The sequence below is a fragment of the Hipposideros armiger genome, unplaced genomic scaffold, assembly GCF_001890085.2.
Source record: "Hipposideros armiger isolate ML-2016 unplaced genomic scaffold, ASM189008v1 scaffold_346, whole genome shotgun sequence".
Taxonomy (NCBI): Eukaryota; Metazoa; Chordata; class Mammalia; order Chiroptera; family Hipposideridae; genus Hipposideros; species Hipposideros armiger.
The window spans coordinates 108,957-125,104 of NW_017731696.1; the positions used below are offsets into that span (position 1 = coordinate 108,957).

General features: G+C 39.6%; 1 protein-coding gene across 1 annotated transcript in view; it reads right to left on the reverse strand.

The window, feature by feature from the left end:
• SLC10A7 (solute carrier family 10 member 7) overlaps positions 1 to 16,148 on the reverse strand; it is a 226,933-nt gene that overhangs the window by 61,142 nt on the left and 149,643 nt on the right. The window contains exon 6 of the mRNA XM_019661351.1: positions 1,710 to 1,745. Coding sequence (XP_019516896.1) covers positions 1,710 to 1,745 — 36 coding nt within the window. The remainder of the gene's footprint in view (positions 1 to 1,709; positions 1,746 to 16,148) is intronic.

The following is a 16,148-nucleotide window of genomic DNA, read 5'->3' on the forward strand; positions in this document are numbered from 1 at the left end:
TTATTTAAAAATGTCGAACCAATTAGAGCTCACAAGCCTATGGGTCTAAGAGTGGGGGAAAGCTTGCAATAGCACGGTGCCATAATATTAACCAGCGGCGAAAACCTCCACAGAGTGGAGCTAGAAAGGAAAGGGAGAAATGCACTCATCTGGTTGAGCTGACACAGGGTCCCAGAGATGCCAGCCTCTGAGATATTTAAAAGTGCCACCCTAGGTCTCAGCCCCCTCGTTGTAGCTGTGACTTCTCCCTGATTTTCTTAAGGGTCACATGAGTAAGAGATGCCACTCTCCATTTCTTCTGCAATGAAGACGACCGAGGCTACACAGCCATCCACTACACACTGACTAGACGCCTGGCTCTATACTAGCTCTCAGACCCACTGCAGGTGGGGCCCTCAGACTGGCCTGCATCTTGCTCCTGCTGACAGCTGCTCCTGGGCAACTGAGAACCCAGGTCCTGGAAAAAACACTAAGGGACGATCCCAGTACTTCACATCTAGCGAGCAGATACCAAGTCTTGTCTTCCAAATGAACACAAAGCAATATTCAGTTCAAGTTCAAGTTGGCTCACTGCAAATTCTGAATTGGTGAAGTCAAAGTTAACAAGGTTACACTGAAGGAGGTCATCTGAATATCTGACGCTTCTTACCTTGTCAGAATGGTGCTGGCACTTCAGAAGGGATGGTAAGGCTAAGGTTTATTACCTGAAGGTAATGTCTTTCATGAAAGATGCAGAATCCACCTGTTTAGTAGTATATTTCGCCCTCTCCACTTCCTACACAGCTTGTAAGAAATGAGGTCCCTCACTCTATTACTCTAATTGAATTGCAACTTGGGTAATTACACCATAATTAAATAAATTTTCCCCATAGTTTTACCTCACTGACAAACAGTGCTAATCAAACAGCTGCATTTCACTCCCAGAAAAACATCCACACTCCGTTTTAGAGCTGGGTGAGGTGACTTATATTTGGGAGACGCGTGTATGAAAAATGCACTGTTCATAAAATATTTTAGGTATCATTCATGATTACATATGCTTTTCTCAGCATGCGATAACATTCATTTCTATTATAATCTTTCATCTAAATTCTCATATGCACAGTGCCAAAGGAAATAAGACAGGTAATTAGCATTTCTTATTTTCAGAACAATTTTGGTTCAGTTAGCCAGTAGCTGGTACTTCTTCTTTCTAAAGCACATTTCATTATCCCCGGGAGGAAGTCTGGGGTAGGGATTATGGTTTCCCATTCTACAGATGAGAAAATTGAGGCAGGATTCCACAAAGCGAGGAGGCCAGTTACTATCAGTACTGGCCTTGGAATCTAAGCTTCCTCCGGTTCCCTGGTTCAAGGCTCCTTTTATCAAACACTGGGTCACTAGTAATCACTTTAGTTTTTACTAATGAGAAAATAAAGAGCAGCATGTTTGTGACCTACATCACAGGTCAATCATTTGTAATAATTAATGATTTAGCCAAGAGTTGGAGACCTAATAACTGGGTCTTGGTGCTGTCCTTGGACCATGAACCAGAGAGTCTCTGTGTCCACATGTTATTACTTGGTACAGCTCAACTGGAAGAACTGCTCAAAATGTGATGCCACATCTTACAAAAGGATTCAGATTTCAATTTCATTCTAATGACTTTTCTTAAAGGGTTGTAGATGGCTTTTAATAAAAGGTAGTAAAGACACCATCAAAATACTCACAAAAAGCAGCAGTAGCAGGGGTGTTATCACGATGCCCTGAAAGACATAAAAAAGATGATGATCATTTATCAGCACAGAAATCAGGATACCTTGTCATTTTAAACACTGATGCATGGAAATGCTCTCCTTCTCAATTCTGTTTAGCCCTCCGTCAGGTGCAACTGATCTCACAGATTGCTTTGAATTTCTGTTGATTTTTATACTGAATTTATGTAATAAACATATATTGTTTTTTACTTTGTGGCAAATTAAAATTTCATTCTGAATAAATAATAAGCATGCTTACATGTTATTTTCCTTCATTTGCAATTTAAATAAATAAATAAATAAACATCATACACGCATCTAGTAGATGCATTGTGCCCCAACTCTTAACTTTTGCATTGCGCCCGACAGAGGGTGAATAAAACCTAAGAAATAAAGAAGAGGGAGCCCCAATGTTGGCTCTCCCCACCATCATGCGTTAGCATCTTTATGACAGTACTCGTGTTTGGCATCCTTAAAACTACAAGCACCAATCTTCTTAAACTCGTCTTCCATTTGTAAAACTTCCGTTGCCTTCCCCGTCGCCTGTGCATCACTCGGGTGGAAGCTGGCAAGCTTCCGCACTCCAAGGCTTTCAACTCTAACTCGGATAAAGTGCCCCCTTTCAAGAGAAGACAGGTGGTTTCGTCCCAGTTGGGGTCCTCTCCTGAGCACAGACCACGTCAGTTGTGATGAATGAGACGCTGTGATTTTGTAATGCGAACGGATCTCCCCTAGGAAATGAGCTGGGATCTCAAAACTCATTTCACTTGATTAGACTCCATGTCTCCATGGTGGAAGGCAAGTCTTTCATCTAATTCAGCCACCTAGGACCACCTCGGTCCCTCTGCCTCCCCTAGGCAGGAAGGAGCAAAAGATTTGTTTTCTGTGATGACAAGGAACCGTTTGAGGCTGTTGTCGATGAGGCAGGATACAAGCTTTCAGGTTTCTTGAAGGTAAATCTTTAAAACGAGGTGTTGGAGTTGGAAGTTAACATGACAGATTTCAGTGCAAGGCAGGAGATGATTACTTGCCCCTTAGTTCTTCCTTTACCTCTCAGCATTTCATTATGATTTCTACAAGGAAAAGCATTTCATATTTTCATTAATGAATTCTACTTGGGATTTCTGAATGCCAGAGTCTGTGTGTATGTGGGGGTGGGGGTGTGGGGGTGTGTGGTGTGTGTTGTGGGTGAGAGAGACAGACAGACAGACAGACAGACAGACAGACAGACAGAATACCCATGACAGACAGTGCCCACGACCTATGTATGGTATACTTCATTACTTTTGGGAAAAGAAATCCTTCATAAAGTCCCTCTGTCATTACAGTAACTGAATTCTTTTGGCTGTGGCCTAAGAGGAACTGGCTTACCATATAAACATTGCCATTGTGACTTTCTTAGGCATATATGCATGCCAATATTCACACACAGGCTTGTTTTACCGTTAAATAATAGACTAAATGCTTTTGTAGTGTGCAGACTTTTGCAATTGGCAATGGGAAATACAACATTTTAATTTAAGTGTTATTTAAAAAATCTATTTATTAAAACATGTATCGTGGCTTATCAACTCCATTGGTCTCTATGAAACAGGTTGTCATCAGCACATTTAGGAAAGCTAAATATGCAAAATGCCAAAATAACATTTAAGAGCTACTCTCCCTCAATGATATGGAAAACATTCAGGCTTTATGAGGAATTTCTAACTTTACAAGGTCATGTGGAAATGAAAATATCTGTCTGTTTCAGTCTATGTGAGACGCAGCTGATTTCAAGTCAACTTGTTTAAACATTTATTATACACACATACATATGTGTATATATATGCACATACATATATATAAATGAATATATATATATTTGTACATGCAGAGAGTGCAAAAAAATGCATATACATTTTAAGAAAGGAAAAACCTTTATTAAAATTGTAATACTCAATATATACCAATAACAGAAGATGAATGCAAGTCAAGTTTGACTTCTCCATTTACAAGAGGTGCTTAAAGCGGTTACCATCAGCGTAATTTTAATACAGTTTTTTTCCTTTCTTAAAATGTGTATAAATTTTTTTGGCTCTCTCTCTCTATATATATATAGATATCTATATCTATATCTATATCTATCTATATATATTGGGTTGTCGGAAAAGTCATGATGTATTTTTCTATGTTTTTCGTTGCAAAAATGCGTCATGACTTTTCTGACAACTACACACACACACACACACACACACACACACACACATTTATATGCCTGACACTGTTCTATTAATTAGAAGAATTAATGAAAGCCGACCCAGCAGGAAGGGGGTACAGATATTCCAGGAAGAGGGAAAGGAATTCACACAGATCTGACTTCGAGCAGGGTGGGAAGGCAAGTGGAAAGGGGATGGACCAGGGAGCAGGTCGCCTCACACCCTGTCACCAGAATGGGGAGCTTGGAGCTGATCCTATCAACAATGGCAAACTACTGAAGAACTTAAAGCGAGGGTACAATGAGTTGGTAAATAATTTAGTATATGGAGAACGGATTTGACTTAGCTTATAAAATAACCAGTTTTACCTTTGTTACCTATCAATTCACCTAAATTCAGATAAAAAATATATAAACTTAAATTAATGTTAATTTTGGAATATCAATAACACTAGTGACATTTCTGAGAAATAAGGTATGATAACTGTGATAAGGGTTTTCACCCAGGAAAAAAGTTGAACATTGTCACTACTCTGGGGACATTTGTCTTGTATTTGAGGAGTCGAAGCCACACTGCTGTCATATGTAGTATATGGGGACCCATGTACTTACTGGTGCCTATTTATTTTCCTTCGCAGTAGTGGAATAGTAATTGTATTACTAATAATACCAGTATCATCAATGGTATTTTGCTTCAGCACTTTTACGCACATTTAAAAAATTGACCCTCCCCTTTTGAAGGGATTAAGTTACATAATAGCCCCATTTTATAGATGAGAAAACAGGTTCAGAAAAACCAAGCAACCAGCCCAAAGTCACACAGCAAATACATGGTAGAATCTGGACTTGAGCCTGCTTTGTCTAGCTCCAAATCCAGAATGGACCTCACTATAGCAGATTTCCGCAACCACTACAGTTTTCTACAGAGTCCTGCTTTGGCATATACGCAGTGATTAGCTGCTGTCTGGAGTTGGTCTGAAGTTGATAACCAATTCGTAGAGATTACCTTTTTCTGGAAGGCAGAACACTATTATCTGCAGGTTACCCTAACTGAATATTTCAAGTGTATATTCACTGAGACACAATAGTTTCTTTGCAGCTCTTCCAAGGATATTTGTTTCTGAAATATGAAAAACTTCTTAGCAAATGGGATGTATTTTCTAATTCTGGATTCAAGAATCCTTGTTATTTCCTTAAAAAATAGCTGTTCGAGTTCATTTACTAAAAATGAATTGTTATATAATGCTGAAATTTGCTTTTCAGTTATGTTAGGAAAGGAGTCAGCCATGATGCCATGAATCCAGATAGGAGTTCCATAATGAAAATTTTGGTGAAGTCGTTAGAATTATTACTGAAATAATAATAGCTAGTACTGAGGGAGTCCTTATGTCAGATGATGTGCTGAGGACTTGTTATGTGTATGTTATCTCACAACAACCGTGTGAGGTAGTTACTATTATTTCCCCATCTACTAGGAAAGGAAACTGAGTCTCAGAGACACTGAGTGAAGTAGGAAGAAGCAATGCCGGGAATTCAATCTCTCTCCTTGACTCTAGAGCCTGTGATCCTGAATGTGTAAATAAAATCTTTGAAATCTTACCCTATTTCCTCAGGGCTATATTTTAAGAGTAAGCCTGAGAGGAGCTTCAAACTCTTGCCTTTTTGATGACGTGAAACAAATTGAGGAATGAGCCTTTGTGTGACATGGCTGATACATGGTTTTAAAGTCAGTTTTTCTGCAAATATCAGTGATAAAAAGGGTGACCTAAAAATTTAAACTGTAACCACAACAATCATGGGAAGCTGGCAAGTCAAATAAACATGTTATTTTCTCTCAGGCTCTGAAGACTCAATTTGATTCCTTCTTCTTTCTCTTTCCCAAGTAAATCCTATACAAATGGACAAAACCAAGAGGCGGCGGAGGAACACTTCTAGCAAAAGATGTTACCTTCCTCCTTGCAGATTCAAGGTCAAGACATAGTTTTAGCATCTTTGCAATTGGGATGGTGTGTTACGCTTTCTGATTGCAACACCTGAAGAATTCAAGTCACAGAGTGACTGGCTTTGATTGTCTCTTAAAAAACCTTCAGAAAATCCATTTACACCTCTGATGTGAACGACTGGGTGAATATATTTCAATGACTTTAGTGGAAAGGGAAAAAAAAAGGTGTCAAATCTGAGACACTGAGATTGAGTCACATTAAAATACAAATCCCAACCCCCCCCCAATAACAACAAAAACAACAACAAAACTGCGAATGCACTTCTCTCAACAGTAGGACTTGTAAAATGGGCAAAACTGAAGTGAAATATCATTTTTAAAAAATTTTAACAGAAAATGTTATCAAAAGGATTTGCTGCAACTATTGTGATCACACAGATACTAACACTGACTTCCTAGGCTTCTGTCTCCAGGATACTGAATGTTAAGCCTTGGAAAAGATGCTTTTTGTTTTTTAATTAAAAGGCAATCACTCAGTTTTTACAGAATGGCAGAATCTGTAAAGGGATTGCAAGGGATCTTAGACCTACCCTGGTCCAGTTCTCACCAGAAGTGTGACAGTCTCTGACCATCTCCCTCACTTGCTCTGTGCCTGCGGCGTGACACCTGCACCTTTGCCAGAGATCCCGCAGGGAGCCACCCTTTTTACTCTCAGACACACACGGCCCTGGCGGAAGTTCTCGGACAAGGAGGAAGCTCTTAACTGATCCCAAACTACTTCCACCGCTGCCCCATCTTCCCCTCGGAGCAACTCAGGGCGCGTCTTACACTCTTTCCTTGTGATGGCTTTTAACTGCTGCTTTTAAATAGTGGAAATAAAAGCTCTGCATTCTTAACACTGTGTCCTCAGGGCTGTATTTTAAGAGTAATGATGAGGTGAGCATTTGGGTCCCCACAGAAGTCTTCTCCAAGCTAAAAGTCCTCAGGCCCTCCCACTGTTCCTCCCCGGGGTGGGTGGGGGGTGGGGGTGGGGTGGGACCGGCCTGTGCCGTCCCCCAGCCATTATCTCATCCCGATTAATTCAGAGTCCACGGGGCGCTCGCTTAATAAAAACGGACCAAAACTTGGAAATAAGGCCAAAGAGGACTGCCTGTCCTTTCAATGTCATCCCTGAGTATGGTCTAACAGGCCAGTCCAAGGGGTATTTAATTACCTAGAGGGATACGCCATCGTTTGACTACTATTTACTGTTGATCAGGGCCCAGACTGTGAAATTCCAGGTGAAATTATGAAGTTTTGTCCAGTAGAGACAGAAATAATTTCTGTCTGGTAGAAAAAATAACCACCAACGGTTATGGTTTTCATTACCAGTAGGGATTAGCCGGTTTCATCTCTAACTTAACTTATGGTACGCTTTTCTGATGGACTGTATAACCCCCGTTTCTATAATCTCCTTGAAACCAACTTTACCATCCTGCTGGTTCTCTCATGATTCCGTTAAACAAATGTTTGACATGTGTTCATTCTATTGGGTCATCGGGAAAGTCATGATGCAATTCTGCATTGAAAATCATAGAAAAATACGTCATGACTTTCCCGATGACCCAATATATTTGTAAGAAAGTCATATTTTCAACTCTTGAAAATTATATTTTGACAATTTTGTGACTCTGAACCTTGTATTTACATTTGATGCAAAGATCACTTAAAAAGAAAAGGAAGATTAACACCAACTAAAATTCCCAGGTTATCTTTGCATTTTGTCCTGTTGTCAGCATACAGTGGTATCTTAAAAAGTTAAAAGTTTTATTCCTCCAGAATGAAATTATGTCAAACCGATATGTCATGAGTGAGACTGGCCAGCACTTCCTAAATAAACTATAAAGGGGCATTTTGGAGACAACTACATTTAAACAAAATGATCAGGGTAGATGGTCTTCAGAGAAGACGAGTTGATAAACATGGATGTCAAAATACGTAGTTGAGTAAACTGTATAGAAGAAAGAAAGAGGCATTGGGAGCCTAGCAAAGGGCCTTTGGCAGGAAAGTGGTGGTTGACTGGTCGGCGGGGGCCTCTTTCTGCTCCTCTTTCTGTATTTTCCTCTTTAAACCTGGGCCTTCACAGAGGAAGTGCCTCAGTGTGTCCACATCTCTGTCAGGGGAAGAGGCGCTGACGTGCACATTCTAGCTGATTTACCAGGCACAGGGTACTACAGTAAAGACAGTTGCATCAGCCTATTACGGCTAGAGAACACCAGCCACTGAAAACATCCAGTCAATTCTCTCTGGTCTGAGTCCACGCTTGCCGAGAAAACGCTGAATAATAACTTTGTTTTCCAAGTAGGGTTTCTGATAAGAAGAGAGACCACACTGAGTAGCTGGCACCAGTCTTCCATGACACAGCTACACTGGCCTGTGCTAATGATAGTGAGTCTCGGAGTCTGCAAAGCTAAGGATGTACTCCTGGATTGTGGTGATCCCATTGCAGGAACAGTAGCTGGCTTGTCTCAGTGACATACATTTAATTAAACAAACATTTATTGAGCACTAACGATGCATCAGGCATCATGGGTGCTGCGGGGAAAAGGATTCCAAAGCCTAGGCATGTAAGACTTCAGCCATTTTGAAGTGAATTTTACATAAAACCCAGAGAAGTTTCTGTAAAGCCCTTGGGGTTGTCTTTGAAGACTGTATTGTTTGCTTTGTTTCAAAAGGAGAAACTTGAAGATTTAAAAAATTTACAGAAAAGTGCCAAGAGGGGACAGGGGGATGGAGATTTCGTAAAGAGGATTGTACCGATTATACCTGAGGAGGCAAAAGTGCACAACTGGAGGGTTTCGCACCTTCTCATTGTACAAGGAGAGAAAAAGATAAATTAGGTAGAGATGAAGATAGACTTGTATGCTTGACGTCAGAGAGCTGAAGGAACTCTCATCTCAGAGCTTCTATTTTCTATTATATTAAGTACAAAGTAAAGAGTTTTACTAAAATGAGGGGAAGACAGTTTCAGAGAAAGGGGAAAGTCAGTGATTGGAAACCTGTGCTGTGACTAATGGAAGAGGGTCTCTAAAACTGTGAAGGTGCTGAGGTTTTTCCATACTTTGAAGATAACAAATTAGCCTGCCACCATTTCCTGGACACCAGAAGAAGACACAAGTCTCCTGGGTCAGAGCCAAAGGACTTTGTTACTCACAGCTGAGCAAGAAGCCTAAGCGTGATGTTGGCCTAAGTTCCCCTTGCCCCCGAGTTAAGGGGGAGGTGCAGACGGGCTCAGATAGATGCCTGCACATACACTGAGTTGCATTACAGGAAGGGATTATGAGGTTAAGGAATCCAAGCCTTTTATAATGGGCAGAAAGTAGGCCTGCACTTTGCTTTGGAGGGAGATACTATCTGTACCTTCCAAGGTCACAAGCAAACCTGCCCTTTGCTCCAGAGGGAGATACTATTTCTGTCTTTCAAGGCTGTTCATCCTTGAAAAACTAGTTGGGAACCATGGGCAGTCAGAGCCTGCTCACAAGATGCACAGAAATGTGAGAGACACCTGGAGAATTGTCTTCTGACAGAGAAAATGTTTAGCAGAGCAACCCTCTTGTTATTGGTCATCTCAACATTTATGTTCTCAGGCTCATTATTACTCCCTTCAAATATCATCACTGAGCCAATGTCCTTAAACAAGGAAATTATAATGAGAAGATTATTATTATTTTTTTAGTAATTAACAAGCAATTGTGTTTTTATTTTTGTTTTTGTTTTTTGTAAAGATTTTATTGGGGAATTGGGGGGAGGGGAACAGCGTTAGAGAATTGGGGAAGGGGAACAGACAGGTAGACAAATGCTGTTTTGTTCTTCAGTCTCGTTGTGGAGGACGTCACTTCACTGGTCCATATTGGTATGATCATTGTGCTCTTCCCAGATGAGGCTATCGGTCGCCGGTCATTGGTAGGCGGCTCACAGCGACTCCCGGTAGCTCACACTGGCTGCCGGCCGCTCACGCTGGCTGCAGGCCACTCACGTAGCTCACGGCAGCCCATTGCAGCCCTGCTGCAGCCTACGCTGTTGCCGGCAACTCACAGCAGCCCAGCTCCAGGTTGAACTGTTGTTCAGCATCTTAGTTGTAGAGGGAGAGCGTCACTGGCCCTCAATGTGGGATCTGAACCGCAGCCCTGCTGCTCAGAGCTGGTGTCCCAAGCAAGCTCTTAACCAGCTGAGCCACTCGGCCGGCCCGAGAAGATTACTTTTAAATGACCCAGAAAACTTATCTCCAAGATGACATTGATCCTTGGACACTATGATTCAAATAAGTAAGAGTCTAACCCATGGAAGTGACTTCCAACTCATCATTCTTTCTCGCTCTCTCTCTCTCTCTGGGGGGATTTACTAAATGTCTTTCTGAAATCTGGATCCTCACTAGGTTGCATGTGGTTGTGGACCAGCCACACTGCCGAATCCGACCCCACCCAGACCTACTGGACCATCATCTGCATTTTAAACAAGATTTCTAGGTAACTGGTAGGCACATTAGAATTCAAAATGAACTGATTCAGACTCCAGAGCAGGGGTAGGCCAACCTTTTCCGTATAGAGCCAGACAATCATTCCAGGCTTTGCTGCCCATACTGACTTTTGCAATTACTCACCTCTGCTATTATGGCTAGAAAGCAGCCAAAGACAATAAATAAACAATGGTCATGCTCAAATTTGGCCCAAGGGCTGTAGTTTGAACCCAGCTCTAAAGTATTATTTTGGATTAGCAATTACAATAAAGAAACTTTTACTTTTAGGGACCTGGTTTTTTATGAATGCTCACTGCTTTCTAAGCATCACAGCATGTTCCTTTGTAACTGCTTATAACACACTACTTAATTGCCCATTCTTCAATTTTTCTCTAGACTGCAAACAAATGACCATTTAGTAGTGTATAAAATCTACTTTCTTTCTCTTTCTGATGTTTGCAGTGACATTTGCACATGTCCAGCTACTGATTCTATTCTTTTTCTTTATGATTTGTCAAAGATAGTGATTCAGCAATCCCAAATGTTAGTTTTTTCAAGGCCCTGTGAAGTAATTTGTCTGGGCCAGCAGATAGAGTCTGCTTATCTTGAGCATACTTTCCTTTTGACAATATTTACTTTACTATTTCTAATTGGAAGATGGTTCTCTTTGCCAAAGATGATGGACACAAAGGGAAGGGCCGGGGGTGGGGGGTGGGAGTAAATAAAGGATGCTGAATAACAGGCAGAATGTGGGGGGTTTAGGGTCCAAATATTCAGAGTTACATAAGAAAAAAAGAATAAACACAAGAACACAAAAGAGGAATACCATGTACATTACTAACTAGAAAGAATAATATAGTGATAAATGATAAAGTTGAACAACAGTATTGAAACTCATGACTTCTCTTATTACTTTTTACCTGAAAAAAGTGAATCTTTTCAGACTATGTGAATTCATAGACCTGTATTAAAACTATGAACAATTAACTTGGCTTTTTAAAAAAATCCAGATTAAAAGTGACAAGAACAATTCAAAATTCAATTAAAGCCCAAAGTGAGATGGATGTGGGAATTTTCTGTGTTTTCCAAGACTCTTTCATATAAATGTCTTCTAAGTTTATAGATTTAACATGCAATAAGTAATTTTCCAAAAGAGCTTCATAAAAGTGTTTCTCTGTGGAGTACGTGTGAGACTAAAAGAGGCAGCAAAAGGAAATTAAGTCACAGTTTCTTTCGTGGTGATGTCAGCTTCCATGGCTTGAGGAAGGATTTCCCAGGGTTCATTCTGGCCTGCAGAGCTGCACTGTGGGCACACAGCTGCAGCCTTATTTGTCCCAGTTTTATTTTCCCTGGGAAGACATGTGGCAGCCTATTAAGGATTATTAGTAGCACAGCAAACAGTATACACAAGAAGCACAGCTAACAGTATACACAAGAAGCACAGCTCTCTGAAAATGTCAAGGGGATGCTTCTAGATACCCCAATGGACAGCCAACGCTCCCCATGGCACGGATGTTGAACACAGGAGCTTGTATTATTTCTTGCTTTAGAGTCACTGTTGCGGTGATGCCAAATACCACCATCCTAACAATAACCGACATGGATTAAGGTATAATATGTGCTAGGAACTGTGCTACATGTTTTGCAAACATCATCTAACTTAAAATTTCAATAAGTACATTGATTATCCCAATTTTATAGTTAGAAAAAGAGAGGCTTATAGAGACCACAGCTAATCTGTTTGAAGTCCCAGGAGGCAGAATGCTAGCCAAAGGAACAAAAACAAAAGCTGAGCGGTCAAGAGAGGGTCCAAAGGAAGAAAAGCTGTTAGGAAAAAAACAAAAGAGCAAAGGAGGAAGTAGGAAACTTAAAAAGATATTCAGGAAATGGACTGAAGGAAATCAATATAAAATATGTAATATAAATTTAACACAGGGTCAAATATCACAATACAGTCTGCCAGTGGGTATAGGAATATATAAAAAGAAGGCAGCAAGTAACTCTCTCAGGCCAGTGGAATAACACAGAATACTTATTATCCACTGGCTTAAAAGATTTAATGTGTATTTGACATTTTTCTCATTGATGCCTGTAACACACAGTACCTGGCACATACTAGGCACTCAATAAATTTTTTTGCTGAACGAATGAATGCATGAATGTGTGTCCACAAATGTTTCCCTCGGGGGGCAGCATGTTCATTGGATGAAAAACACACATTTTCTGAAATGCTTTAAAACCCTTATGTTCATAATAATAATGAGATTAGTTGACATTTCTTGAATGCCTTTTCTGTAGGTGTCAGGAATTGTCCTATGCTCTTTATATGTATGAACACATTCCATCCTCTCAAAACACTTGGGAGAACGGTGCTATTATGAGTTCCATTTTACAGAGGAAAAAACTGAGGTATACAGACAGAAGAATTGCAGAAAATCCCTAAGCAATAGGCAGTAGAATGGGAAGCAAGCCATAGTCTGGCTCCAGGGTCCATGGTCTCTACCATTATGTGTCCACATGGTGGTTAAGACTTCGAGAATTTAGAGATACCAGAGAAGTCTAGGTGAAAGGGGTATGAGGGATGCTTTGCTATCTCACTTTATAGATTGCATAGTTAAGGCCCAAGGAGGTGGTGTCTCTCACACCCAGCGTCGGAGTTAGTGGAAACACTAGGACTAGCACAATAAGTGTCTCAAATTCCCTGCCCAGTCCCTGATTTCAGGTACCACACCACCTCCTGTAATACAGTTGAGCAGAGGAAAACTCACATAAGAAGACCTGAAAACTATTCCTCAGCACTTTACTATTTATTTATTGTATGGATAAAGCAAAAAAGATAAAATCAGAACAAACTATACAAGGGTTTTTTAAAGGAAATCAAGGCACAGAACAGGCCCTCTGAAAGGCTCATGAATTGCCAACAAAGCTATGGGAGAACACTTTTGCAAAATTTTGCAAAAGCAAGGTAGAGGTGTGGAAGATGGAGGAAAGGGAGAAAGCATGAGGGTGACTGAGGAAAGAGAAGGGAGGCGATGAAAAGTGATTCGTGGGAGATCTGGGGAAGGTGCTTTTAATGCAGGCCTCCAGATGTTAAAATAAACTACCAGAAAATTGTAAAATGATTTTCTCGTAAATAAGACATTCAAAATAATGGCTTACTCAAAACTAGTGTTCAAACTCTTAACAGATCTTTACCATAAAACAACAACAACAAAAAACCCAGATGAGTGTCTACACGTGTGAAATGAACGGGTTTGGCACAGCTCATCCATTCTTTTTGGATGTGTCTAAATGACAGCGCACACTGCTGTTAGATCTAGCTGTGACGATCAATACTGAGTGTAAAGATGGACAAAATGAATGGAGACAGCTGCACTCCACTTGCCTTGTCTCATATATCAATGGTCTGATTTACTCTGGTTTCAATAATATTTCTTAGCCAGAGCCATTCCCACAGCTTAGAAAACTGGCCCTGAACTTTATGACTCAGAGAGGACTGAGTCGGGAGGAGGTGGATTAACCAGAGACCGCAGGAAAGGTCTGCTCCTCAGGTGAGCATCACTGCCCCACATAACCCCCCGCCATCTCCAGGCAGGGGCAGTAGGATTCTCATAGTCAGGCTAACTTTTGGGAATCTTCTTTCCTGACCACACCCAAGCCCCACCATTAATGTCTATTTTAAACAGCCTTCTTCTTAATAACATATGTATTTTTATTAAATATCAGTGGGCAGGAGATAAAAAAACCCCAACATTTAGTGTAATACTGGGGTCTGAACAAGATGGATCCTAGACCCGGAACCTCTCTAGGGCAGTGCTGCTCAAAGCCTGACAGAATTCCTGGAAGCAGAAGAAAGAGCATTGATGAGGTGAGGGAGAACGCAATCTTAGTTTATTAGAACTGGTAAATAGACCCTGCCATTTTATGATCATGTGATTTTTTTGGGGGTATAAAAGTTCAATACAGATAAATCATTTCTGCATAATCAAATTTCACCTTATGACCCAGGAAAATGCAAAGGGGCTAGCTAAAACATTTCAAGTGCTTAGTTAGACTTTTATCCCAAAATTCTCATGATGAATTTCTAAAGAGTCCTGACTCAGTTTGGGTTGTATATTTATATCCAGCTAATTCCCCTTAATGTTTCAGCAGACTCATTCCTACACAATTATTTCTGAATGGGTGTTGTCACTAAGGGGTTTTTAAGACAGAATAGCCAACTTTTCCACTCAGGAATAGCCGTAGGTATATCCACATCAGATATGCATTTTTAATGCTAACCAATTCAACATCTTTGGAACTTAAAAGTGCCAGAGAGCAGGAAGTGGTCATTTGGTAAATCACAGTGAATTTAACTAAGAGTCTTTAAGGAAATTGAAAATCTATGTCAACATAACTTTTCTAGTTCCCCAGTAGAGGGCAACTTCTACACACTTTGACAGTTAAAGAAAAAATAAATCTATGCACACCCCTGTATGTTTAAAATAAAACAATATAGTTTATGCTTATGAATGGATTTTCACTAACAGGTAGCTATAAAATGTCATCAAATTTTAAATATGTAATTAGGAATTGAGTATATTTAATAATGAGTAATTAGCATTTTATGGTTAATGTAAGTGATTGCAGGAACTTTAAAGTAGCAACCATTTAAATCACTGATAGAATTATTAATCACAAATATAAAAAGTAAATGATGAGAGTACTGATCTTCCCTAAACATTTACATTGAGTTTCATTATGATTGAGTACTAAATATAGCTAGCACGAATGCATAAAGTCTTATTAAGAATAGGCAGAAAACGGGAGGGCGGGGCATAACAAACACCTCAAAGTATAACTGAATGCCTTTGTTCTTATACACTTTGAAATAATATTTATCAGTATTCATGTTTTAAATGACATCAGATACAAGAGTGTAACTGTACATATATATTTATGTACATGCCAATAGAGTAAAATTCTATAATACACATCATTACTATATAAATTTGGCCATAATGTGATATGTTCTTATTCATTTGCTCATTCAATACTTATTTTCTCAGCACTTACTATGTGCCAGATACCATTCCAGAAGTCAAGGACACAGTTCGACAAACATCACAAAATGTTGTGCCTTCTTGGCTCTTATATACCCCAACGTAAAAGAATGATGCATCAGAAAGCCTTCTGAAAAGAGAAGCCTATAAAACAGAAGCTTACCATGTGTCATAATGCTAGATTTTCTTCTTTATTCAAAAATTAGGCTTTGTTTTTAATAGAGAGATATTACAAGGAAAAGTGAAATGGCTCATAATCTTAATACTCAGAGAACCCTGTTGACCTTAAATAAAGTAGTATGTGAATTTGATTAGAAAAATTTGAATTGTACAGAAAAGTAAAAAATGAAAAGTGACATTTTCTAGCACCCCACTCTCTCCAGGCATTAACAGTGCCTTATGACTCGTTTCAGAAAATAACCTACCAATACTCATCCATCCCTCCACCAACCCATCCATCCATCTAGCCTTCTTAAATTATTCAAATTTACAGTTTTCTTAAGACAAGTCATATTGTATACAGTATTGTGCATATGGCTTTATTTTTTTCATACTTCGATATATCTCCTGGAGTGTTTTTCATAAAAGAATATACAAATACATCTAATGTTTTTATTTGACTGATTTTATTTTTTAATACTTTCTATCTCTAGATGTATTAAATTAAAATTCCAGTTTTAAAAGTGTTTATGCAATTTTGTCTCAAGTTGATAAGAGCTGTGGTGTGTGGTATTAATAA